The 25,346-nt window shown below is 38.7% G+C and overlaps 1 protein-coding gene and 1 pseudogene across 1 annotated transcript; both read left to right on the forward strand.

Moving 5' to 3' along the window:
- The first annotated feature begins 1,388 nt into the window (after positions 1–1,388).
- On the forward strand, positions 1,389–2,333 carry LOC118851018 (taste receptor type 2 member 3-like). Its single transcript, XM_036760612.1, has one exon. It carries the CDS (start codon positions 1,389–1,391, stop codon positions 2,331–2,333), a length of 945 nt encoding a protein of 314 aa, XP_036616507.1.
- A 10,949-nt stretch (positions 2,334–13,282) lies between these two features.
- LOC118851020 lies at positions 13,283–22,684 on the forward strand (annotated as a pseudogene).
- The last annotated feature ends 2,662 nt before the right edge of the window (positions 22,685–25,346 follow it).

The following is a 25,346-nucleotide window of genomic DNA, read 5'->3' on the forward strand; positions in this document are numbered from 1 at the left end:
AATTAATTCACTCATAAAAGGGCTAAAAAGAATGCCATGGTTTACCCAACCAACTGAGCAGGGGCTCCTAAAGACCCAACTTTCTCCTGTCAAAGGAGAACCCATAAAAAATTATCTCTTGTGGAATTTTATTGGTCAAGATTCACCAAGAAATTCTAGAAACTGCATCAAGAAGCCAAGGGAGCTTAACTACTGGGAGTTTTTATGACAATCTACATAGCTATCGATGGAATATTAGAGGTGATATTATGAAGAGTGTGACTGGTGTGTAGGGAGCGTTGGAAAGAGAAGGCAGCAATGTTTGGCTTTTATAGTAGAGGTAACATATTCTGTGAGGTTCCTGCCACACAGGCAAGGCTAGTTTTTCCTTAAAGAGTAATGAAACTGTCCTCAAGACTGTGTTGGCCCAGAGGCTTACTTTCATAAGGCTCAGGCCAAAGACATCAATACCAAATGGCCAAAGTACAAAAGCCCTTCAAATGTTGAGATGCCCAAAGTCTCTGTGGCCCTCAGCAGTGCCTTCATCATTTATAAGCTTCTGTGCAAGATAAATGGATAGGCAGGATCTTCTAACTAATCTGTTAAAGAAAATCAACTATATTGAAATATAGTTACATATATTACACATACACACACGTGGCAGAGAATAGAGGATTAAATTCCATATGCATGAGGAGTTCTATGTCATACAAAGATAATGGAATCAGCCCTTGGTATATCAGAAAATACAGCCCACTGGAGAGGTGTCTGGAAATGAAAAATGGAATATATTGTTAAATAGATAGGTATGGATGCACACACATATAAATGAATATTTTTATGGTATTGGGAGAGTCATTCTTCAAAATAACTCTTCCATCCAGTCCCTTCACCCTTCAATAGTTCCAGATACCTCTCCAGTGGACTGTACTTTCTGAGGTTTCAAGGACTAATTTCATTCCCTTTATGTGACAAAGAAAACTTATTGTCTGTATGGAACCAACCCTGCATTTTCTCTGACTCTGACCCCTCCCTTCTCTGTGTGATACCAAATCCTGCAATTATTTGCATCTTAGCAAAGATCCTTCAATCACTATTGGTTGGTCTTTTGTGCACTAAATGTCACTTATTACCCAAGGCATTAAGAAAACTCCAAGCCTGGAGTCTGAACTAAAGAACAATAGCAGACCAGTTTGGGAGGAGTACAAGACTGACCCTCAAGACTTTCTGAGCACTCTGGACAGAGGCAGGAGTACAAGCAGTCAGAGAAGGACAAAAGGTACTAGTGACACTGTGGAAAAGCAGGTGCCTGTGTATGCTTCCTTACCTCAGGTCAGAGGAGCTGTAGAACAGTAGCAAGGCTGCAGATAGCAAAAGGATTACAAAGGTGGGGAAATCCATCTGCAGACATGCTGACCTCATTCCAAATCTTCTTTTTGTTTGTGACCTTCAGTCAGTTCATTCTGGGGATTTCGGGGAATGGCTTTCTTGGGTTTATCAATTGCATCCACTGGATTAAGAGGAGCAAGATTTCTTTATCTGACTTCATCATTATGAATCTAGCCTTCTCCAGGATCATCCTGCAATGTGTGGTCATTTTTGATGCTACTACCTTGGTGTTCGATCATGATTTCTATTATGGACTGACATTAAGCAAAATTCGTGAAGCTTGCTGGAACCTTAGTAACTATTTAAACACCTGGCTGTCCACCTCCCTCAGTGTTTTCTACTGCCTGAAGATTGCCATGTTCTCCCACCCTGCCTTCCTCTGGCTTAAGTGGAGGATTTCCCAGGTGGTTGCCTGCATTCTGCTGGCCTGTGTGCTCTTCTTTTTCTTCAATACAGTATTACTGATCCAAAAATTCAATACATATTCTGACCTAAAAATGAGACTCATTACAAACTACACTGAAGATGTCAGAAGAAAGGAAAGAGAATTTTATGTCTTCCAATTTCTTGGTCTCCTGCCAGCAGTGATACCATTCATGATATCCCTGTTCTCCTGTCTCTTACTCATCCTCTCCCTGAGGAGGCATACCAGGATGATGGGGCACCAGGTCAATGCGACCAGAGACGTGAGCACTAAGGCCCATGTGAGAGCCACCATTGTAATGTTTTCCTTCCTCTTACTCTTTGTCTTTCATTTTGTCATTATCTTCATTGGGATAGCAAACATTTTCCTGTCATTTACCAAGCTGACAGTGATTATAGAGTTGGCTACTCCTGTCTTTCCCTCTGTGCACTCATTTATCCTCATTCTGCAAAACAAAAACCTGAGAGAGACATTCCTGAGGCTGCTGTGGTTGAAGAAGGCCTGCATGCAAGGTTGGGCCAGGGGATCCTTTACCCACTAGTGCAAGGGCAAAGGGGGTGGTCAGTGTAGAATCCGCAAGGCTTTTAAAATTCTCCTGTTCTAGGTAGCATAGAAGGGAGAGCATTGGACCTAGAGGCAGGAAGGCTTGAGTTCAAATTTTGCCTCAGACATTTACTAGCTGCATGACCCTGGGCAAGGCATTTAACCTTCTCTGACTCATTTTTCTCATGTGTAAAATGGAGAGGATAATATCAGCACCTACCTCACAGGGTTGTTGTGAGAATAAAATGAGAGAATATGTTTAAAGCTCTTTGCAAACTTTAAAGTACTGCATAAATGCTGGCTGCTATTATTATTATCATCATTTAGCATTATATATATGCACATATTTATCTAAAATAATTCTGTAATTAAAGTTTTTCTTTATATAAATAACTTTTGAAATGTTTTGAAGACATTCAATGAAATGTAAATTTTATTTCAAAAGGTTGTATTTGGTATCCAATCATTCAAATGTGTTAAATAATATATGTGTGTATAATATATATAGATACAGATTAAACATATAGATAGAGGACAAGGTTTTTCCCTTTGGGAGCAAAACAGTTTACTGTAGAGTTCCCATATTTGGAGAATAGTAGTGAGAGAGTAACCAGTGATCATGGAGAAAGATTAATGTCCTTAAAATAGGTAGATGTCAGCTGTAATCAGGTTCCCATATGTCAGATATTTGGAAAGCCACAGAGACATAAAGAGAGCTTTGATGAGAAATGGGAGAGGGCCAGTGATGAGGAGGAGAGGGGGTAGGATAATATTGATCTCTTATTTATATTATCTGTCATCTATATAGTGCTTTATAAAGCGGCTTTATCCAATCAATGCTGGGAGATAGTACAAGTGTGTTTATCCCAAGGTAATACCAGGTCACCAGGAAGCTGGGGCTCCAAAAAAAGACATGGTAAAGAGCAAAATCGAATAACAATGCCCAGAATAATACAAGAAAATCCCTCAGATCTTCTGAACACAAAAACAAGAGGATTTATCAAAAGAGTCTACACATTACCTCTAAAAAATAATCCTATTCCTCAAACTGTAAGATATATAGTAAATAACTTTAACAATGCAAATAACAAAAAAAGATTTTTCAAGTATCCAAAGGAAAGACCTTCAAATATAAAGAAAAGGAAATTTAAATATCACATGACTATTCTGCACCTACTAGACACTGAAGAAGGGAAGGTAATAATATATTCCTAAAAGCAAAGGAGGTCAAGATGCAAACCAAAATGACATGTCCCGCAAACCTGAGCCCAACAATTGTTGAAAAAAGATAGATATTCAATAAAAGAAAGGAATTTGTAGCATTCCTGGAAAAAAACATGACCTGATCCATAGATTCTGAAACTTCAGCTTAGTAAGCACACACATCTTCTGCCATGTGCTTCTGGAGGAAAGCTCTTGTTTCCTTAACTGCTGCCATCCCTTGAGCTGGGAAAGCCTCTTCCCAGGAATTTTAGTCTATGATCTGAGCTCAAAAGCTATGGGCAAAAACAAGGAACCACCATGTACACCTACTCCCAAAGCAGCTATTCTAGTTCCTCAGTGTAGGACACTGTACATAAGCACAGGTCTCTCTTTCCTCCTGCCACACACACCCATCCTAAACTTAGGTCCATTCTGCTACCTGATGATCTAGTCTTTAAAAGACCAAGAGAGCAAGACCAAGATCTAGTCTTTTAAAGATAAAAAGAGCTGACACCTGTCAGCCCACTTTTATTGACTGCAGAAGAGAGCAGCAACTCTGACAAGTGTCCATCCTCCTGAGTCTTGCCCAGCAATGTAAGAGGAGCCTGTGTCCTCTCAGGAGGCACCTTTGGCCATACCTAAACTCCAAGGAGAGCTGTCAGTCAAGTGTTTGCAAAAAAAGCTGAAAACCTATAAGATTACATCAGGATGACTGGGAAATTCATCAGGTTGGTTAGGGACTCTCTGATCAGCAACACATATTAAATGGCTAATAATAACATATTAAAGACATTTAAGTTGGGCAGCATTATTCAGATGACTTAGAAGTGCTTGCTAAAACATCTAGGGAAAGGGGTGGGGGGTGCCACACACTCTATCTGGCACAATGATGGACCAGTGAGGAAATGATGTATAGCTCTTTCTACATTTTTGAATTTATATTATATTTCTTAGTGTATATCTCATAATTCATCCCTCCCCTAAAAAGAAGAAAAAAAATTGTTTGATTGTGTCATCAGCTGGTAACAGTCAGCCACCTATCCAGATAAAGACTCAGATTAAGAATCCTGGGCATGAGATAGAATGTTTATTCTAGGAAAAAAATAATAATAAACCTTCCCTGCTGGCTTTCGCTAGTTTATACATATAAATTACGTTCATTCGAAAAAAGAAAAGAAAAGAAACTCCCCATAAAGGAAATTAATTTGGAACTTGGGCTTTTTCATGATGGGAATATGGACATGGACCTAAAATCTTTTGGCACAAATAGGCCAGAGCAGTGAGAGATAGGCGAAGAGTGTGAAGGAAACCAAAAAGCTGGGGGAGTAATGGTATTAGAAAAAGAGTTCTGTTTGAGAAATCAGAAGACCTGCCTTCATGTCCTGGCTCTCCTACAACTACCTGTGTAACTTTGGTTTGAGGTTTTGCTTTTGCTTTTTAAGAAAATTCTCTACCGAGTCAGATCAGGAAGGAAGCGAGCATTTCTTCAGCTCTCGTCTCATCTTCTCTTCACAACAGTGGGAGGTAGGTCCTTTTATTATTGCCCCTTTACGGTTCAGAAAACTGAGGCCTACAGAGGTAAAGTGACTTGGCCAGGATCACATAGCTAGGAAGCGACTGGGGATGAATTTGAACTCAGGTCTACCAGACTCCAGGCCCAAGAGACACTGAGAACTTTAAGTATGTGCTAAGAGTCACAGAGCCAGCATGTGTCAGAGGCAGAACTTGAACCCAGGTCTTCCTGAGGCCAGCTCAGAATGACCCAGAGTATGTGGTTTACATGGAACTTCACTTTCATCATCAGTTAAATGAAGGAATTGGACAAGAAGATTTATGAGGATTTTTTTTTCCATTTCAGCTCTTGAAAAACCTTCAGTTCAAGACTCTTGTAGGAGGAAGGTTAAGTCCTAGGGGCTGCTCCTGCTGGGGTCCCTTAGAAGACTGGAGCTGGTGGAGAAGAGTCAGATCTGGGTTTTTTTGGTTACATGGTGTGATGAATGTTATGTCTTTAGAATCCAGAGCATTTTGTAATGGATTATAGGTGATGGAAAATGGTACTACCTGTTTGTAATTCTCCCTTCCTAAAGTCTCACCCTGCTTTCATCCACCTTATACTCAGCTTCTGGCTTCCAGCTTCAAGAGTGAACCAGTGGTTTCAGGCTCTCCTGGAGGGGGAGAAAGACTCTGGGAAGGAGGTACCATTTAGAGGACCTGGGTGTAGAGCCGAGGTTCCTAAACTTTTTTAGCCTACCAACACTTTTGCAAAAAGCAAAAAAAAATTACTCAGTACCCCTGGAAATCTACTTTCTTTAACCTTTTAATGGTTATATTTGCTTTTGAAATTTGTATCATTTAAAATATATATAATTTTTTAAATGATGCATCTTAATTTTAATAATTTATGGGAGATTTGTGGGGTTTTTCCTTCATTGAAATTTTGACAATATTGTATCTTGTAACCATATAGTACCATATTATAAAGAAGTCATTACAAGCATATTCCCACCCTGATTCATTATTGACTTCTCAACAATGGGCAACATGCTCTCTTGCCAACATTTAACTGTTAAGACCTGTCTGTAGACTTAACCACTAACCACTAATCAGCTATAATTTTCATTTTGTGTGTTTGTTTGAAAAATAATGTAATCACTACAATTTTAACTTGTTGCACAACAGATGAAACATGAAAAAACAGTTTTTTCAAATTTTTCTATTCTTCTCTTCTTTCCTTATACTTCTATCGTCCCCCCTCCATTTTTATTGAATGCCCTCAATTATATCTGAGATTACTACCACATTCTCTGGATTGTTCCAGCATGCCCCAGGGAGAAATATCACCCATTTTGGGTCCCTATGACTCAGAGAATGTTCCTGTTCTCACCTCGTATTCCCTTGGGGGTGAGGTAAGGTCACCCCCCTCTTCATCTCTCTGCATGTCGCTCTATCTCTGTCTCTGTGTGTGTGTGCGTGTGTGTGTGCGCGCGCGCGCGCGCGTGTGTGTGTGTCTGTGCGCGCGCTCCAGGGTTCCACTGCTGCCCTTGCCCATGGGGAACCAGAACAATGTTCTACCCCGACCTCAGCATGGAGCCCAAGACCCTGACCAAGAAGTGGCTGCTGCAGGCACAGGTCTCTCTCTTCTTCAGGCCTGACACTTCAAGGTCCAGCTCTGCTGCACTCACCCTGAGCTTCATATATTAGAGGAACATCGATTTGAGCATTTAGAGGGGATACTAGGATGACATAGTACAAACCCTCTAAGAAGGGGAGGAGAGCAAGGGGCCTGTCAGATCCTTCCTGTTTCCTTAGGGTACTGAGGGAATACAAGAAGAAAAACAGAGAATCTAGGGGCACATTGGGTCCATTCTGAGGACTTTGAAGAAGGGAAAGAAAAGGGAGGGTAAAAGAAATACACAGCTGTGGAAGGAGGGGGTGCCAGGACTTGCTATTTCTCATAGTTGGATTGTGGGAAAAGAGCATACAAATGTGAAAAGAGTGCAGTTGGTGGGAGTGTGGTAGGGAAGAAATAGACCTCAGATGAACTGCACTCTTAGCTGAAAAGGACAGGGTTCAAAATTCACATTATTTAGTACAAGAAGATGCCAAACTCCAAAGAGAAACAAGCAGAGATGAGTAGGGAAGAGATAGAGTGTGGAAACAGTGAGGAGAGAATGGCCACAAGCAAAGCAAATTCCCTGGTCCTGAAAGGTGGATCAAAAGCGGAAAAAAAGAAAATCAAATAATGAGAAACTAGGAGCTACCCATCAGCTGGGGAATGATTGAACAAGCTATGATCTGTGAATGGAATGAAATAGTAATGTATATTAGTAATAGAAGTGATAATTCCAGCAAATTCAGGGTGCTATAAATTTATGCAGAGTGAATTGAACAGAACAAGGAGAACAGTTTGCATGTGGACAAACAATATTGATAAGAAAAAAGACTTAAGAACTTAGAAATGCAATAATCAACCTGGTCTCTAGAGGATCTAGGATGAAACATGTTTCCTACCTCCTGACAGTGAGGTAATGAACTCAAGGTATAGAAAAAGGCCTATTTTGGGCCACAACCACTGTGAAAGTTCATTTTGTTTGACCATACTTTTTTGTTGCATGAGGTTTTCTTTTTCTCTATTTTTAACTGGGAGGGCTAGTGGGAGCTAGCAATAGTGATGTCCCAAAAAAGAGAGTTATTGAAACAATTTTTTAATTACATGGAAAGAAACAGAAGTTCAGAACCAAGTTGAGACAAGCAAGGAAGTTTTGAAAATAATGTTTGGAAATTATTATATACTTTTTTAAAAAGCAAGCAGCAGGATATGGTTATTCACAGATTTCATACAATCCTCTTTTTGTCTTCTCTTTTGTAAAAATATAGTATAAGAGATTTGTTAAATGAATTGATAAAAAAGAGTTAAACTATATCTACAACACTCCCCTCCCTACTAGTCTAATACCATTGGTAAGAAAAGACATTAGTTTTTTTGACTTGCTCATGGTAAAGGCATGCTGGCTCTTTGTGATATCTGCTCCTTTTTTTAGATGTTTACCATCCATCTCTAGTAATATGTTCTAGAATTTTTCCAGGAATCAAAGTCAAACTCACTGTCCAATGCTTAGCAGATTTCACACTCTTCAGATTTGCCAGGCTCAGATAAGAGTGAAATGAATTTGATGCATTTATGTGGAACTAGATGCTCCTTTGTTTAGGCCACAAAACATTTTCTTTCACATGACTCCGATCTCTCCTATCTCAATGTGATACTGAATCTATTTGCATCTTACCAAAGAGCAAATCAGTTTTTTCATCTATAAGTACTACATGAGCAGGGAATAGTTTCTATTAAGTTAATATAAATTCCTTAAGGAAGTGATTTCAAAAGAATGTGGCTTCCAGGACACATACAAAAGGGTAGAGAGATCTAGGAAGTAGGTAATGAAAATGGGAACACAAGGGGCTTTCACCATCTTGTCACATTCTGCCACCAAGGAATGATACATTTCTATCCTTGACGAAAATTGTTGCAACAGACCAATTCAGACGACACAAGCCATCTCCACCTTATAAGTGCCTCAGGGACATAGCTTCTACAATGTTGACAAATTCCACACCACTGAACAAATCACCACTAGACACTGGATTACCAGAATGCCCTTCCCTTGGTCCTCTCAATTTGTCCCTTCTGCTAGGTTGTCCTGGTTACCATGCTAGCAGGTACTAGCACATTGAAAAGGTGCTGGTATGTCTGCATTGAGCTGCAGATATGGCAGAGTGTAAGGCAGTTTTCAGAAGAAGAAATCAAAGCAATCAATAGTCACACGAAAAATGCTCTCAAGCACTACTGATTAGAGAAATGCAAATTAAAGCAACTTTGAGATGCCATCTCACACCTACGAGATTTGCTAACGTGACATAAAAATGAAAATGACAAATTCGGAGGGAATTTGGAAAAAAAATGGGACACTAATACATTGTTGGTAGAGTTGTGAAGTGGTAAGATCATTCTGGAAAACAATTTGGAACTATGTTCAAAAGGCTTTAGAATTGTACATGCCCACAGGGTCAAGGGAAAAAATTCAATAAAGGGGGATGTGTTGGGAAGGAGCAAAATATAGTTAGTCTTTCACAACATGAGTATTGTGGAAGGGTTATACATAATGATACACATGTGGCCTATGTTGAATTGCTTGACTTTTTAGGGAGGGTAGGTGGGAAGCGAAGAGGGGAGAGAATTTGGAACTCAAAGTTTTAAAAACAGATGTTCAAAAACAAAAAAAAAGTTTTTGCATGCAACTAAAAAATAAGATACACAGGCAACGGGGCCTAGAAATTTATCTTGCCCTACAAGAAAGGAAGGGAAAAGGGGACGGGAGGGGAGTGGGGTGACAGAAGGGAGGGCTGACTGGGGAACAGGGCAACCAGAATATATGCTATTCTATATCTTGGAGTGGGGGGGAGGGTAGAAATAGGGGGAAAATTTGTAATTCAAACTCTTGTGAAAATCAATGCTGAAAACTAAACATATTAAATAAAAAAATTTTTAAAAAAAAAGAATTGTACATGCCCTTTGACCCAGCAAAACCAATACTAGATCTGCATCCCAAAGAGGTCAAAGAAAAAGGTAAAAGACTGATTGGTACAAAAATATTTATAGCAGCTCTTTTTGTGGGGCCAAAGAATTGAAAATCAAGGGGCTGCCCAGCAATTAGGGAATGGTTAAACAAGTTGTGGAATATGATTGTGATGGAATACTATTGTTGTGCTATAAGAAATGATGAACAGGATGGTTTCAGAAAAACATGGGAAGATTTATATGAATTCATGCAAAGTGAAGGGAGCAGAACCAGAACATTGTACATACTTAGAGCAATATTGTACAATGGTTAACTGTGAAAGACTAAGCTATTCTGATCAAGACAATGATCCAAGACAGTTCCAATGGACCTAAAGTGAAAAAATGCTCTCCACCTCCAGAGAAAGAATTGATGGAATCTGAATAAAAATCAAAGCATGCTTTTTTTCTACTTTCTTCATTTTTCTTGGAGCTTTTTATTCATTTTCTTTTGCAACATGTCTAATATGGAAATATGCTTTGCATAACCATAAATGTATAATCGATATCAAATTGCTTATCTTCTTAAGGAGGAGGAAGAAAAAAGGAAGAGAATTCGGAATTCAAAATTTTTTAATGAATGTTAAAATTTATATGTAATTTGGAAATATTTAACAAAATAAAAAGATATTAGAAAAAAAGATATTTCAGAGTGTGTATTTCCTCCCTTTTCTTAACCATAGAGGCATCTACATGGAGAAGTGGATTGATAGAACACTGGGCTGAGAGTAAGGAAGATCTGAGTTCAAATATGACCTCAGATATTTCCTAAGGGTGTGACTTTGAGCACATCACTTAATCTCCTTCAGCCTCAGTTTTCTCAACTAAAATGGCAATAATATAATAGCACTTGACTCCCAGGGTGCCTGTGAGAAAATATTTGTATAGCAGTAACAAGGTATAGGAAGCCTAGAGTGCTTGGGCTAAGAGATCCTAAGACAGTCAGTTGTAACTTCTATGGCAGTTTTGACTATGGTGAGGCTAGAAGCAGGCAGAATTCTGAACAACATGACCTGAGGGACCAAAATCTACAACAACCTGACCTGAGATACTCCAGAGGGCTCTGAAGACCACAGCATGCTAAATCCAAACAGCAGCAAGGAGCTTGAAATCTGCCAGCACTCTGAGCATAGACACACCAAACCATGTGAAATCAATGACAAGAGCCCAGGTAATCAAGGTCAGGACCAAACAGGACCTGACCATCCCATCTAACATAGCAAGAAGACTCAGAATCTAGCCCTAGTATAAAAGCCCAAATCAGGAAATAATGCTGAATATGAGTCAACAGAAGAAAATAATAAACAAACAACAAATAATATAAGTCAATGGATATGCAAGATATATACCTAGAAAAAGAGAGAAACTACATAATGATTACAAGGTAAGGCTCAGAGAAAAAAAATGTCTTGGCCAAAGGACTAAAAGGGTACATGGAAAAAAGAAGTAGGAGATTTCTTTAAAATGAAATTATAAATGAAATAAGTTCTTGAAAAAAAAGAATTGGAAGGAGAATAAATATCCAAGAACATAAGGCAAGATACCATATCCAAGTAGCAGACTCCCTGAAAGCTGGAATGGAGCAAATAGAATTAAATGACCCAATAAAATGAAAGAACATACTAAAACAAAATTTTAAAATTTTAAAAAGAAAATGTAAGGAATTTATGAATTTTTAAAACGACCTGGAAAACAAGGCAAGGAGAGATAGCTGAAGTTTAAAATATGTGGGGGCAGGGGAAGTAAGAATTGCCTAAATATATAGATGTGGCTCATAGATGGCATGAATTATCTGATGCACCATCAGCATACCATCTGAGGGAAGGGCTAAGAAGATCCAAGGCTGCCAAAGCTCAGCAATCTCTTCTCCATTCTCCACACCTCAATAATCTATGGTTTAGAGGTATGATAGATTCAGAACATAATCAAGGATAGCAACAATCATATAAAAAGTTTTCTAAATCTCTAATAATAAGAAAAATCCAATTTAAAACAACTCTGAGGTTTCACTTTACTCACATCAGATTGTCAAATTTGGCAAAAAAAAAAGAAAGAGAAAAATGAGAGTTGCTGAATGGAGTGGGCAGAGGACAATCAGGCTAATATACAGTTAGTGGAGCTATCAATTGAGCTGGTCATGCTGAAAAGCAATTTGAAACTATACTCAAAGCCGTTAAATTATGTATAATCTTTATTTGCAAAATGCTTTACAAACCTTAAAGCACTACATAAGTCCTAGTTATTATTATTCTATATACACATAGGTATATATAAATACATGTGTGTATGTCTATATGTATACCCAAAAAGACAAAAGAGAGAAAGGATCCAAAAGCATAAAATCATTCCTAGTTGCACATTTTTTTGCACCAAAGAACTGGAAGCTAAAGTTGTGTCAATCAGTTAGATGATGGCTGAAGTTATTATGGTGTATGAAGGTAGTGGAATGTTACTTGTCACAAGAATGAAGAAAAGTGAAGATTCAGAGAAATTTGGAAAAAAGTTGAATGATACAATACAGAGTGAAAAGAATAATTTATACAATATTGTAAAGACTTAAGAACTCTGACCATGCAATGACCCACAGTGACTGCAGTGAGGAAGCATGCTACCAACCTACCTAGAGGTTATGGACTAAAGGAGGGTAATGAACCATAGATTTTTGGACATGGTCAGTGTGTGGATTTGTTTTTGTTGACTCTGCATATCTGTTACAAGTTTTTGGTTTTGCTGTCTTAAGTTGGGGGGAAAGAGAACTAAGGACCAGAGGGGCAGGTGGAAATGCCACCAAAAAAGAAAAAAGAAAAAAATTAGTGTTATTAAAGCATGTGTTTTAAACACTGGGAAAAGACCAGAAAGAAGTGGAGAGGAAGACACAGAAGACAGCTTTGAAACTAACATGTTGAATTTACTGCATAGTTTTAAAAAATACAGATGTTGTATTATAATCAATATTTTTGTTTTCATATGCATTTCATACACAGAAATGATATAGGGAATGTATAGTTAAATAGAAACATAAATATAGACACACACAAACATACACGCAAAAACATATTTTTATGGTTTTGGTAGATTCACTCTACAAAATAGCTCTTCCATCCAGTGTCTTCACCCTTCACCAGTTCCAGATACCTCTCCAGTGGACTGTACTTTCTGAGGTTTCAAAGACTAATTCCTTTCTCTTTATGTGACACAGAAACTTCTTATCTGTGTGGAACAAAAGCCTGCATTTTCTCTGACTCTGACCCCTCCCTTCTATATGTGATACTAAATTCTGCAATTATTCGCATCTTAGCAAAGATCCTTCAATCACTATTGGTTGGTCTTTTGTGCACTAAATGACATTTATTACCCAAGGAATTAAAAAACTCCAAGCCTGGGGTCTGAACTAGAGAACAATAGCAGACCAGTTTGGAAGGAGCAATTGCAAGACTGACTCTCAAGTCTGAGCACTCTGGACAGAGACAGAAGCACAAGCAGGTCAGAGCAGCACAAAAGGTATTGGTGACACTGTGGGAAAGCAGGTACCTGTGTGTGCTTACTTACCTCAGGTCAGAGGAGCTGTAGAGCAGTAGCAAGGCTGAAGATAAGCAGAGAGATTACAAAGGCAGGGAAATCCATCTGCAGACATGCTGAACTTATTCCAAATCTTCTTTCTGTTCTTTTAGTTCATTCTGGGGATTCGGGGGAATGGCTTTCTTGGACTTCCTTATCTGACTTTATCATTATGAATCTAGCCTTCTCCAGGATCATCCTGCAATGTGTGGTCATTTTTGATGCCACTATCTTGGTGTTCTATCCTGATTTTCTATTATGAAGTGACACTAAGTCAGATTCATGAAACTAGCTGGACCCTTGGTGACTATTTAAGCATCTAGCTGTCTACCTGCCTCAGTGTCTTCTACTGCCTCAAGACTGCCATGTTCTCCCACTCTGCCTTCCTCTGGCTTAAGTAGAGGATTTCCCAGGTGGTTGCCTGCATTCTGCTGGCCTGTGTGCTCTTCTTTTTCTTCAATGCAGTATTACTGATCCAAAAATTCAATATATATTCTGACCTCCTAAAAATGAGACTCATTACAAACTGTACTGAAAATGTCAGAAGAAAGGAAAGAGAATTTTACGTGTGGCACCATCTTGGTCTCCTGTGGACACTGACACCATTCATCATATCTCTGTTCTCCTGTCTCTTACTCATCCTCTCCCTGAGGAGGCATACCAGGATGTTGGGGCACCAGGTCTCTGCCCTCAGAGATGTGAGCACTAAGACCCATGTGAGAGCCACCATTGTAATGTTTTCCTTCCTCTTACTCTTTATCTTTTATTTGATCATTCTGTTCATTGGGACAGCAAGTGCTTTCCTAAAAGATGCCAAGGTGATAATAATGATTACATTGTTGGTTGCCCCTGTCTTTCCCTCTGCACACTCATTTATCCTCATTCTACAAAACGAAAACCTGAAGCAGGCATTCCTGAGGCTGCTGTGGTTGAAGAAGGGCTGCAGGAAAGGTGGTCAGGAGATCCTTTACCCATTACTGCAAGGGGAAGGGGTGGGCTGTGTAGGCTCTGCACGGCTTTTAAAATTTTCCTATTCTGGCCAAGATGGCGGCTGGTAAGCACGGACTAGGGTGAGCTCCGTACCCGAGTCCCTCCAAAAACCTATAAAAATGGCTCTGAACCAATTCTAAAACGGCAGAACCCACAGAACAGCAGAGGGAAGCAGGGCTCCAGCCCAGGACAGCCTGGATGGTCTCTGGGTGAGGTCTATTCCACACGGAGCTGGGAGCTGGGAACGGAGTGGAGCAGAGCCCAGCCTGAGCGGCGTGGACGATCCAGACCAGAAGCCGGGCGGAGGGGGCCCTAGCGCCCTGAATATGTGAGCTGCAGCAGTTACCAGACCCCTCGACCCACAAACACCAAAGACAGCGGAGAAGGTTAGTGGGAAAAGCTGCGGGAGTGGAAGGAGTTCACGTTTCCGCTTCCAGCCCCGGGGGCAGCGGAGGTGGGGCAGCTACAGCTGTTGTTCCTTCCGGCTCCAGGCCCACCTGGTGGGAGGAATTAAGTGGCGGATCAGAGCAGGAGTGCAACAGCCTGCTGAAGATCTAAGCCCAGTCTGGACTGGGGGTCCTTGGGGAAGGAGGAGTGCGGCTCTGACAGAGCTGGCACCTCCCCCCCAAACGTAGAACATAGAACTCGTTAGTCTACAAGCAGTCATATACCCCACTGAAAAACTCAAGGGTCAAGTTAGTTGGTTGGGAATATGGCCAGGCAGCGAAAGCACACCCAGATTCAGTCTCAGACTTTGGATTCTTTCTTTGGTGACAAAGAAGACCAAAACATACAGCCTAAAGAAGACAACAAAGTCATAGAGCCTACAACCAAAGCCTCCAAGAAAAACATGAACTGGCCCCAGGCCATAGAAGAACTCAAAAAGGATTTGGAAAAGCAAGTTAGAGAAGTAGAGGAAAAATTGGGAAGAGAAATGAGAAGGATGTGAGAAAACCATGAAAAACAAGTCAATGACTTGCTAAAGGAGACCCAAAAAAATACTGAAAAATGCACTGAAGAAAACAACACCTTAAAAAACAGACTAACTCAAATGGCAAAAGAGCTCCAAAAAGCCAATGAGGAGAAGAATGCCTTGAAAGGCAGAATTAGCCAAATGGAAAAGGAGGTCCAAAAGACCACTGAAGAAAATACTACTTTAAAAATTAGATTGGAGCAAGTGGAAGCTAGTGACTTTATGAGAAATCACGATATTATAAAACAGAACCAAAGGAATGAAAAAATGGAAGACAATGTGAAATATCTCCTTGGAAAAACCACTGACCTGGAAAATAGATCCAGGAGAGATAATTTAAAAATTATTGAACTACCTGAAAGCCATGATCAAAAAAAGAGCCTAGATACCATCTTTCAGGAAATTATCAAGGAGAACTGCCTCGATATTCTAGAGCCACAGGGCAAAATAGAAATTGAAAGAATCCATCGATCACCTCCTCAAATAGATCCCAAAAAGAAATCTCCTAGGAATATTGTTGCCAAATTCCAGAGCTCCCAGATCAAGGAGAAAATACTGCAAGCAGTCAGAAAGAAACAATTTGAGTATTGTGGAAACCCAATCAGAATAACCCAAGATCTGGCAGCTTCTACATTAAGAGATCGAAGGGCTTGGAATGCGATATTCCGGAGGTCAATGGAGCTAGGATTAAAACCTAGAATCACCTACCCAGCAAAACTGAGTATCATGTTCCAAGGCAAAATATGGAGTTTCAATAAAATAGAGGACTTTCAAGCTTTCTCAGTGAAAAGACCAGAACTGAATAGAAAATTTGACTTTCAAACACAGGAATCAAGAGAAGCATGAAAAGGTAATCAAGAAACAGAAATTGCAAGGGACTTACTAAAGTTGAACTGTTTTGTTTACATTCCTACATGGAAAGATGATGAGTATGATTCATGAGACCTCAGTGTTAGGGTAGTTGAAGGTAATATGCATATATATATGTATATATGTATATATATATATATATGTTTATGTATATATATAAGTGAATGTGTTGTTATGTATATATCTATGTGTATGTGTATGTATATGTATATATATGTATATATGTGTTTATATATATATTTTTATATATATATATGTAAAAGAGAGAGAGCAGACACAGGGTGAGTTGAAGATGAAGGGAAGATATCTAAAAGAAATAAAATGAAATTAAGGGATGAGAGAGTAACATACTGAGAGAGGGAGATAGGGAGAGATAGAATGGGGTGGATTATCTCGCATAAAGGTGGCAAGAGGAAGCAGTTCTATGGGAGGAGGGGAGAGGGCAGGTGAGGGGGGAATGAGTGAACCTTGCTCTCATCAGATTTGGCCTGAGGGGGAATACCATACATACTCAGTTGGGTATCTTACCCCACAGGAAAGAAGTGGGAGGAAGATAAAAAAAAAAATAAAAGGCAGGGGCATGATGCAGGGGAGGGCAGATGGGGGTGGAGGTAATCAAAACAAACACTTTGGAAAGGGGACAGGGTCAAGGGAGAAAATTCAATAAAGCGGGATGGGTTGGGAAGGAGCAAAATGTAGTTAGCCTTTCACAACATGAGTATTGTGGAAGGGTTATACATAATAATACATGTGTGGCCTAGGTTGAATTGCTCAACTTCTTAGGGAGGGTGGGTGGGAAGGGAAGAGGGAAGAGAATTTGGAACTCAAAGTTTTAAAATCAGATGTTCAAAAACAAAAAAAGTTTTTGTATGCAACTAAAAAATAAGATACACAGGCAATGGGGCGTAGAAATTTATCTTGCCCTACAAGAAAGGAAGGGAAAAGGGGATGAGAGGGGAGGGGGGTGATAGAGGGGAGGGCTGACTGGGGAATGGGGCAACCAGAATATATGCCATCTTGGAGTGGGGGGGAGGGTAGAAATGGGGAGAAAATTTGTAATTCAAAATGTTGTGAAAATCAATGCTGAAAACCAAATATGTTAAATAAATAAATAAATTGCATTTAAAAAAAAAATTTTCCTATTCTAGATAGCTAGGAAGCATAGAAGGGAGGGTGTTGGACCTAGAGTCAGGAAGGCAAATTCTGCCTCAGATGCTCACTGGCTGCATGACCCTGGGCAAAGCATTTAACTTCTCTCTGACTCATTTTCTTCATCTGTAAAATGGAGATGATAATATAGTTACCTACCTCACAGGGATGTTGTGAGAATAAAATGAGAAAATATGTTTAAAGCTTTTTGCAAACCTTAAAGTGCTACATAAATGCTGGCCACTACTATAATTATCATCATTTAATATATATGTACATATAATATGTAATGATGTCCATAAGTTTTTTACATAAAGTAACTTTTTAAATATTTTAAGACATTCAATAAAATCCGAATTTTATTTCAAAAGGTTATGTTCAATATCCAGTTATTCCAATATGATAAATAATATACATATACATATATAATATATACATCTATAGATGTAGTCTAAATACAGAGGTAGAGGACAAGTGTTTTCCCTTTGGGAACAGAACGGTTTACTGTGATGTTCCTATATTTGGACAATACCAGTGAGAGGGTGAGCAGTGATCAGGGATAGAGACTAATGTCTTTGAAATAGGCAGATGTAAGTTTTAACAGGTCCTCATATGTCAGGTATTCGGAAAGCTGTAAAGGTTTAAAGGGAGGGTGGGTGCATAATAATAATTATGCTGTCTCTTATTTACATAGTGCTTTATAAAGTGGCTGAGAGGTAGATAGGAAGTACAAAGATGTTTATTCCAAGGTAATACCAGGTCACCAGGAAGGTGGGGCTCACATAGAACAGATACAATACTGGAGGCTGACCCCAACAGGATCAATTTTTCTCTCTTGGACTTGTTGTTCCCAGTTTAAGTGAGAAGAAATTCTCCTGGAATGCTCACTGAATAGCTGGTTTTTAAGTTTCTCCAAATGTGAATAAAAGTAGTCCCCAGCTTCTGTTTATATACTCAAGCCAGCAATGCCTTGAACCTTTATTTCACCTGACAGAAAATGCAGAAGACACAAAGCATTCATAGGAGTTCATAAACAAACAAAATAAACCTCTACAAACACAAACAAAAAGCCTTCAAATAACCCATAAGTTAGCTCCCTCCTCAGGGGAACTGAACAGGGGGTGACTATTGGAGTAAACTTTCGACATTCCAATGAGTCTCCTTACTCCCAAGAGTCCTACATTGTAACTCTTCCTCTACCAAAACTTAAAGTACCGCCTTCTAATTTAGAATCTTCCTAAAAAAAAAGTACATGCATAGATACATGTGTACACACACACACACACACACACACACACACACACACACACACACAGAGCCACTAAAGCTAACAGTCCCTTTCCCATTGGTCCTGTAATGTCTCAATAATTCATTTACTGCTCTCTAAGCAAGATATTGGGCAAAATATCTAGATAACACTCTTCTTTCTCCAAGAGCCATGTTGCATCAGGAGATCCTCTTCTCCTCAAAAAGTCTGATCTCAGATGTTTCTGAGTCATGTGAAGAAGAGAATGGAGGACTACACATTTTCTACCAACCCTGTTAACTCTTGTGGGAAAAAAATTATGCCAGAAGTACACAATTACAGAAGAATTCATGGCAGAAACAAAGCAAGATGCCCAACAAGGCATCTTCTGAATTAATAGTGGAAAATGCTAACCCCCATCACGTTCATTCAATACCTCTCCACCACTGACTGGTGTCTACTGCACAGTGAATAATCCACATCAGCACAAACTGACCCTTGGGCTTATTATGCTTTATATTTCCCTCCTGCTGTAGAGAGTCTACAGGCACACAGATGTTCACTCCCTCATTCTTCTCTGGATGCCATTCTTACCTCTCCAAAATTCTTTTTATACCATAACATGATAGCCTTCTTACTATGAAAGATCACATCTCTCCAGAACAATCATGTTCACTCCTTCATTCCTCTATGGGAATTCTACTACTGACTCTCTGGAATTCTCTATCCAATATCTGCCAACATAAGTACTTTCCTTCCAACCCACTATTTACCCTTATGCGTTGCCTTCCCTCATTAGAATAAAGCTCCTTGAGAGCAGTTTCTTGTATTTATATGCTTGGCACTAACAGTGCCTGGCACATAGTAAGCACTTAATAAAGGCTTATTGATATGTTGACCTAACTTTGTTTATCTTCTACTATCCTACTGCAACAAGCAGTAGACTTTGACATTGCCTAATCATGTGAAGTGAAGGGGAAGGAACAGGAAAAGACCTGGGGCAGATCCTAGGTTAGGAACTCCAAGCTAAAAACACCACCTCACCCTCCCCAACCCTATAAAAAGCTGAAGATGATCATTAAGGACAGTCAGAGAACTGAAAAATGGAAAGAACTAGGGCAAAAGGCAAGAATAAATGTCTATACTGGGCCTGAAGGAAAAGGAACTAGAATCCAGCTGAGAGCAGTGTTGACTTCCCAGAAACTTGGAGCACAGTCAGAGAGGTTGATGAAAAGGGGAAGAGTCAGAAACTGAGTGAGAAAATAATATAAGAAAAAAACTAAAATCACACAAAAGCTCAAGAAAGAAAATTCAGTCAAAAACCAAGAATACAAGCAGACAAATCAACAGATATTAACATTAGAAGGAAGGATGAATACTAAAACACCTAAAAGAATAAAACCTTCTCTAAATAAATAATACTAGAAAAAGAAAATTGAGCTGTTTAATGAAAAGCAGAAACCTAAGAGAGCACAGAACAAAAAGAAAATATTCCAGAATAGTTCAAAAAAGAAATTGAAAGTTTAAGAGAAGTGAGAAGAAAACACATGTCAGAATATATGGCCTACACAGCAAAAATACTTGGCAGAATAGATTAACTTAAGCACCAATGAGAGTGTAAGAGGAAAACAAATTTGGAATAGAAGTGGTTGTTGTTTGTCCTTCATTCTCAAAGCGGACTGTGACATTGGGAAGGTAATGGCACAACTTGCCAGTGAATTGGATTTAAGTGAGATAATACAAAAACACTGAGGTAAAGGACTATCTAGAAGAAGAGGTGCAAGAGGAAATAATGTTAACAGATTTCATGTTCTCTATTATAAACAAAATCATTGATCTCAAAAACCAGGATGCACAAAGACAATTTAAGGATCATACGTCTCCAAGAAAACACGGCAAATAGGAAAATCAGAATACCATAATGCCAAAAATTATACAAGAAAGCTGCTTAGAACTTCTGAACACAAGAAAACAGAAGGATTAATTAAAAGAATCCACACATTACCTCTAAAAAATAATCTTATTCTTCAAAGTTTGAGAAACATAGTAACTAACTTTAAAAATTCAAAGAACAAAAAATAAATTTTTCAGGTAGCCAAGGAAAAGACCTTCAAATATAAAGGAAAGGAAATTTAAATATTACATGACTATTCTGCACACACTAGAAAGTGAAGAAGCTTCCTAAAAGCAAAGGAGCTCAAGATGCAAACTAAAAGGACATATCCCACAAACCTGAGCCCAGTAATTAGTGAAAAAGATAGATATTCAATAAAAGAGAGGCATTTGTAACATTTCAGAAAAAAATATGGTCTGATCCCCAAATTCTGAAACTTCAACTAAGTAAGCACACACATCTTCTGCCATGTGCTTCTGGAGGAAATCTATTTCCCTGACTGCTGCCATCTATTGAGCTGGGAAAGCCTGTTCCCAGGAATTTTAGTCTATGATCTGTGCTCAGAAGCTACGGGCAAAAACAAGGGACCACCATGTATGCCTACTCCCAAAGCCCTTCACTATCTTGTAATATTCTGTCACTAAAGAATGGTATATTTCTATTTTGATGAAAATTGTTGCAACAGACAAATTTACAAAATGACACAAGCCATCTCCACCATATAAGTGCCTCAGGAAAATAGCTTCTAAAATGTTGACAGGTTCCACCTGCCACTAGTCTTTAGGAGAAACAATATGCTTCCCTTTAGACACCACTGAACAAATCACCACTAGACATTGGATTAGCAGCACATCCACTCAGAATGCCCTTCCCTTGGTCCTCTCAATTTAACCATTCTGCTGGGTTGTCCTAGTTATAATGCTGGCAGGTACTAGCACACTGAGTAGGTACTGGTATATCTAAATTGAGCTGCAGATATTGCTGAGTCAGTGGAAGAAATCAAAGCTATTGATAGTCACATAAAAAATTGCTCTAAAACACTACTGATTAGAAAAACGCAAGTTACAGCAACTTTGAGACACCATCTCACACATATCAGATTGGCTAACATGACAGAAAAATGGAAATGATAAATTCTGGTGGGACTACGGAAAAACTGGAACACTATTGCACTGTTGGTGCAGTTGTGAAGTGGTCCAACCATTCTGGAAAACAATTTGGAACTATTTTCAAAAGGCTTTAGAATTGTACATGCCCTTTGACCTAGCAACACCAATACTAGATCTGCATTCCAAAGAGATCAAAGAAAAAGGTAAATGACCAATTTGGACAACAATATTCATAGCATCTCTTTTTGGGGGGATGCCCATCAATTGGGGAATGGCTAAACAAGTTGTGGCATATGATTGTGATGGAATAATATTATTGTGCAATAAGAAATGACAAGCAGGATGGTTTCAGAGAAACCTGGGAAGATTTCTATGAATTCATGCAAAGTGAAGGGAGCAGAACCAGAAGAACATTGTACATAATAATAGCAATATTATACACTGATCAACTATGAAAGACTCAAGCTACTCTGATCAAGACAACGATCCAAGACAATGCCAAAGGACTTATGATGAAAAGTGCTCTCCACCTCCAGGGAAAGAACTGATAGAATCTGAGTCCAGATCAAAGCATGCTTTTCTTCACTTTTTTTCACTTCATTTTTTCACTTTCATTTTTCACTTCATTTCACTTCATTTTTCTTGGAGTTTTTGGTTTGTTTTCTTTTGCAACAGGGTTAATATGGAAAAATGTTTTGCATCACTGTAAAAGTATAATCAATATCCAATTTCTTGTCTTTTCAAGGAAGGGGAAAAATAAAAAAGGAAAGAATTTGGAACTCAAAAAATTTTAATGAACGTTAAAATTTATATGCAATTTAGAAATGTTTAACAAAATAAAAAGAAATTAGGAAAAAACATTGCAGAGTGTGTATTTCCTAGCTTCTCTTAACCATAGAGGCAACTAGGTGGAGCAGTGAATTGGTAGAACACTGGGCTGAGAGTAAGGAAAATCTGAGTTCAAATATGACCTCAGATATTTCCTAGTGGTATGACCCTGAGCAAGTCACTTAGCTTCCTTCAGCCTCCATTATCTCAACTAAAATGACAATAATAATAGCACTTAACTCCCAGAGTTCCTGTGATAAAATATTTGTCAAACAGTATCAAGATACAGGAAGCCTTGAGTTTTTGGACAAAGAGATCCCAGGAGAGTCAGTGACCTACCATGATATAACTTCTATGACAGTTTTGACTGTGGATGTGAGGCTAGAAGCAGGCAGCATTCTGAACAAGATGACCTGAGGGGCCAGATATCTACAGCCACCTGACCTGAGACACTCCAAAGGGCTCTGAAGACCACAGCATTCTAAATCCAAACAATACCCAGTAGCTTGAAATCTGCCAGCACACTGAGCACAAGCACACCAAACCACATGGCTTCAGTGATAGGAGCCCAGGCAATTAGGTCAGGACCAAACTGGACCTGACCATCCCATCTAACTGTACAAGAAGACTCATAATCTAGCCCTAATGTAAAGACCCAAATCAGAAACTGATGCTGCAGATAAGAGTCAACAAAAGAAAATAACAAACAGCAAATAATATAGGTCAATAGATGCCCAAGAAATAAACCCAGAAAAAGAGAGAAATCACATAATGATTATGAGGATGGACTCAGAGAAAAAACATGTGTTGGCCACAAAGACTAAAAGGATACATGGAAGAAAAGAAGTAGGAGATTTCTTTAAAATAAAATTATAAATGAAATAAGAGTTCTTGAAAAAAAGAATTGGAAGGAGAATAAATACCCTAGAACATAAGGCAAGATACCATATCCAGGTAGCAGACTCCTTGAGAATTGGAATGGAACAAAGAGAACTTCAATGACTCTATGAAATAAAAGGAAATATTAAAACAAAATTAAAAGATTGAAAAATAGAAGAAAATAGAAGGCATTTATTACTTTTAAATGACCTAGAAAACAGGTCAAGGACAGAGAGCTGACGTATAAAATGTGTGGGGGTGGGGGAACTAAGATTTGTCTAAATAAATAGATATGGCTCATAGATGGCATGAATAGACATTAAGTGATGAGCCATCAGCATACCATCTGAGGGAGAGGTCAAGAAGATCCAAGACTGCCAAGGCTCAACGATCTCTTCTCCATTCTCCATACCTCAAATATCTCTGGTTTAGAGGTATAATAGATTCAGAAAAAAATCCAGGATATCAACAATCTTGAAAAAAATGTCCTAAATCACTAATAATAAGAGACATTCCATTTAAAATGCCGAGGTTTCACTTTACTCACATCATATAGTCAAATTTGGCAGAAAAAAAGAAAGAGAAAAATGAGAGTTGCTGAATGGAGTAGGAGAGGACAACCATGCTAATATATTGTTACTGGAGCTATGAATTCATCTGATCATGCTTAAAAGCAATTTGGAACTATACTCAAAGTCATTAAAAATGTATAATCTTTATTTGCAAAATGCTTGGCAAACCTTAAAGCACTACATAAGTCCTAGCTATTATTCTATATATACAGCATTATTCTATATACACAGTATTATTCTATATACACATAGGTATATATACATACTACATGTGTGTATGTCTATCTGTATACCTAAAAAGATAAAAAGAGAGAAAGGATCCAAAACCATAAAAACATTCCTAGTAGCATATTTATTTGTAGCAAAGAACCAAAAACTAAGGTTGTGTCTGGCAGTTTAGTGGAATATTATCATGCCATATAAATGACAAAAACTGTGCATTTGGAGAAATTTTGAAAATTTTATATGAAACCATGCAGAGTGAAAAGAATATACAACATTTTAAAGACTTAAGAACTCTGGCCAATGCAACGACCCATAGTGAATGGAATATGGAAGCATGCTACCTACCTAACCTAGAGGTTATGGACTAAAGGAGGGTAATGAACCATAGATTTTTGGACACGGGAAGTATTTGGATTTGTTTTTGTTGACTCTGAATATCTGTTATAATAGAAGTTTTTGGTTTTGCTTTCTTAAGTTGGATAGTAAGAGATCTAGGAACCAGAGGGGTCTGTGGAAATGCTGCCCAAAAAGAAAAAGATAGTGTTATTAAAGCATTTGTTTTAAACACAGGAAAGAGAACAGAAGGAAGTGGAAAGAAAGAGAGGACAGCTTTGAAATTAATATGTTGAATTTATTATATGTTTTTTAAAAATACATATATTATATTGTAATCAATATTTTCATTTTCATATGCATTTCATATAAGAAATGATAAAGGGAATATATAGTTAAATAGCTAGATATAGATACACACAAACATACATGCAAAAACATATTTTTATGGTTTGGGGAGGGTCACACTTCAAAATAACTCTTCCATCCAGTTCCTTCACCCTTCACCAGTTCCAAATACCTCTCTAGGGCACCGTACGTTCTGAGGTTTCAAGGACTAATTCCATTCTCTTTATGTGAAAATAGGAACTTACTATCTGTGTGAAACTAAACTCTCCATTTTCTCTGGCTCTGACCCCTCCCTTTTCTATGTGATACTAAATCCTGCAATTATTTGCATCTTAGCAAAGATCTTTCAACCACTATTGGTTGGGCTCTCATCCACTAAATGACATTTATTACCCAAGGAATTGAGAAAACTCCAAGGCTGGGGTCTGAACTAGAGAACAGTAGCAGATCAGTTTGGGAGGAGCAAGACTGACCCTGAAGAATTTGTGAGCGCTCTGGACAGAGACAGGAGCACAAGCAGGTCAGAGAAGCACAAAAGGTACTGGGGACACTGTGGAAAAGCAGGTACCTGTGTGTGCTTCCTTACCTCAGGTCAGAGGAGCTGTAGAGCAGTAGCAAGGCTGAAGATAAGCAGAGAGATTACAAAGGTGGGGAAATCCATCTGCAGACATGCTGAACTCATTCCAAATCTTCTTTTTGTTTGTGACCTTCAGTCAGTTCAT

The sequence above is a fragment of the Trichosurus vulpecula genome, chromosome 5, assembly GCF_011100635.1.
Source record: "Trichosurus vulpecula isolate mTriVul1 chromosome 5, mTriVul1.pri, whole genome shotgun sequence".
In the NCBI taxonomy this organism is placed as follows: Eukaryota; Metazoa; Chordata; class Mammalia; order Diprotodontia; family Phalangeridae; genus Trichosurus; species Trichosurus vulpecula.

What these genes read in the sequence shown, in the direction of transcription:
- LOC118851018 (XM_036760612.1), top strand. Translation starts at nt 1,389, where the DNA reads ATGCTGACCTCATTCCAAATCTTCTTTTTGTTTGTGACCTTCAGTCAG.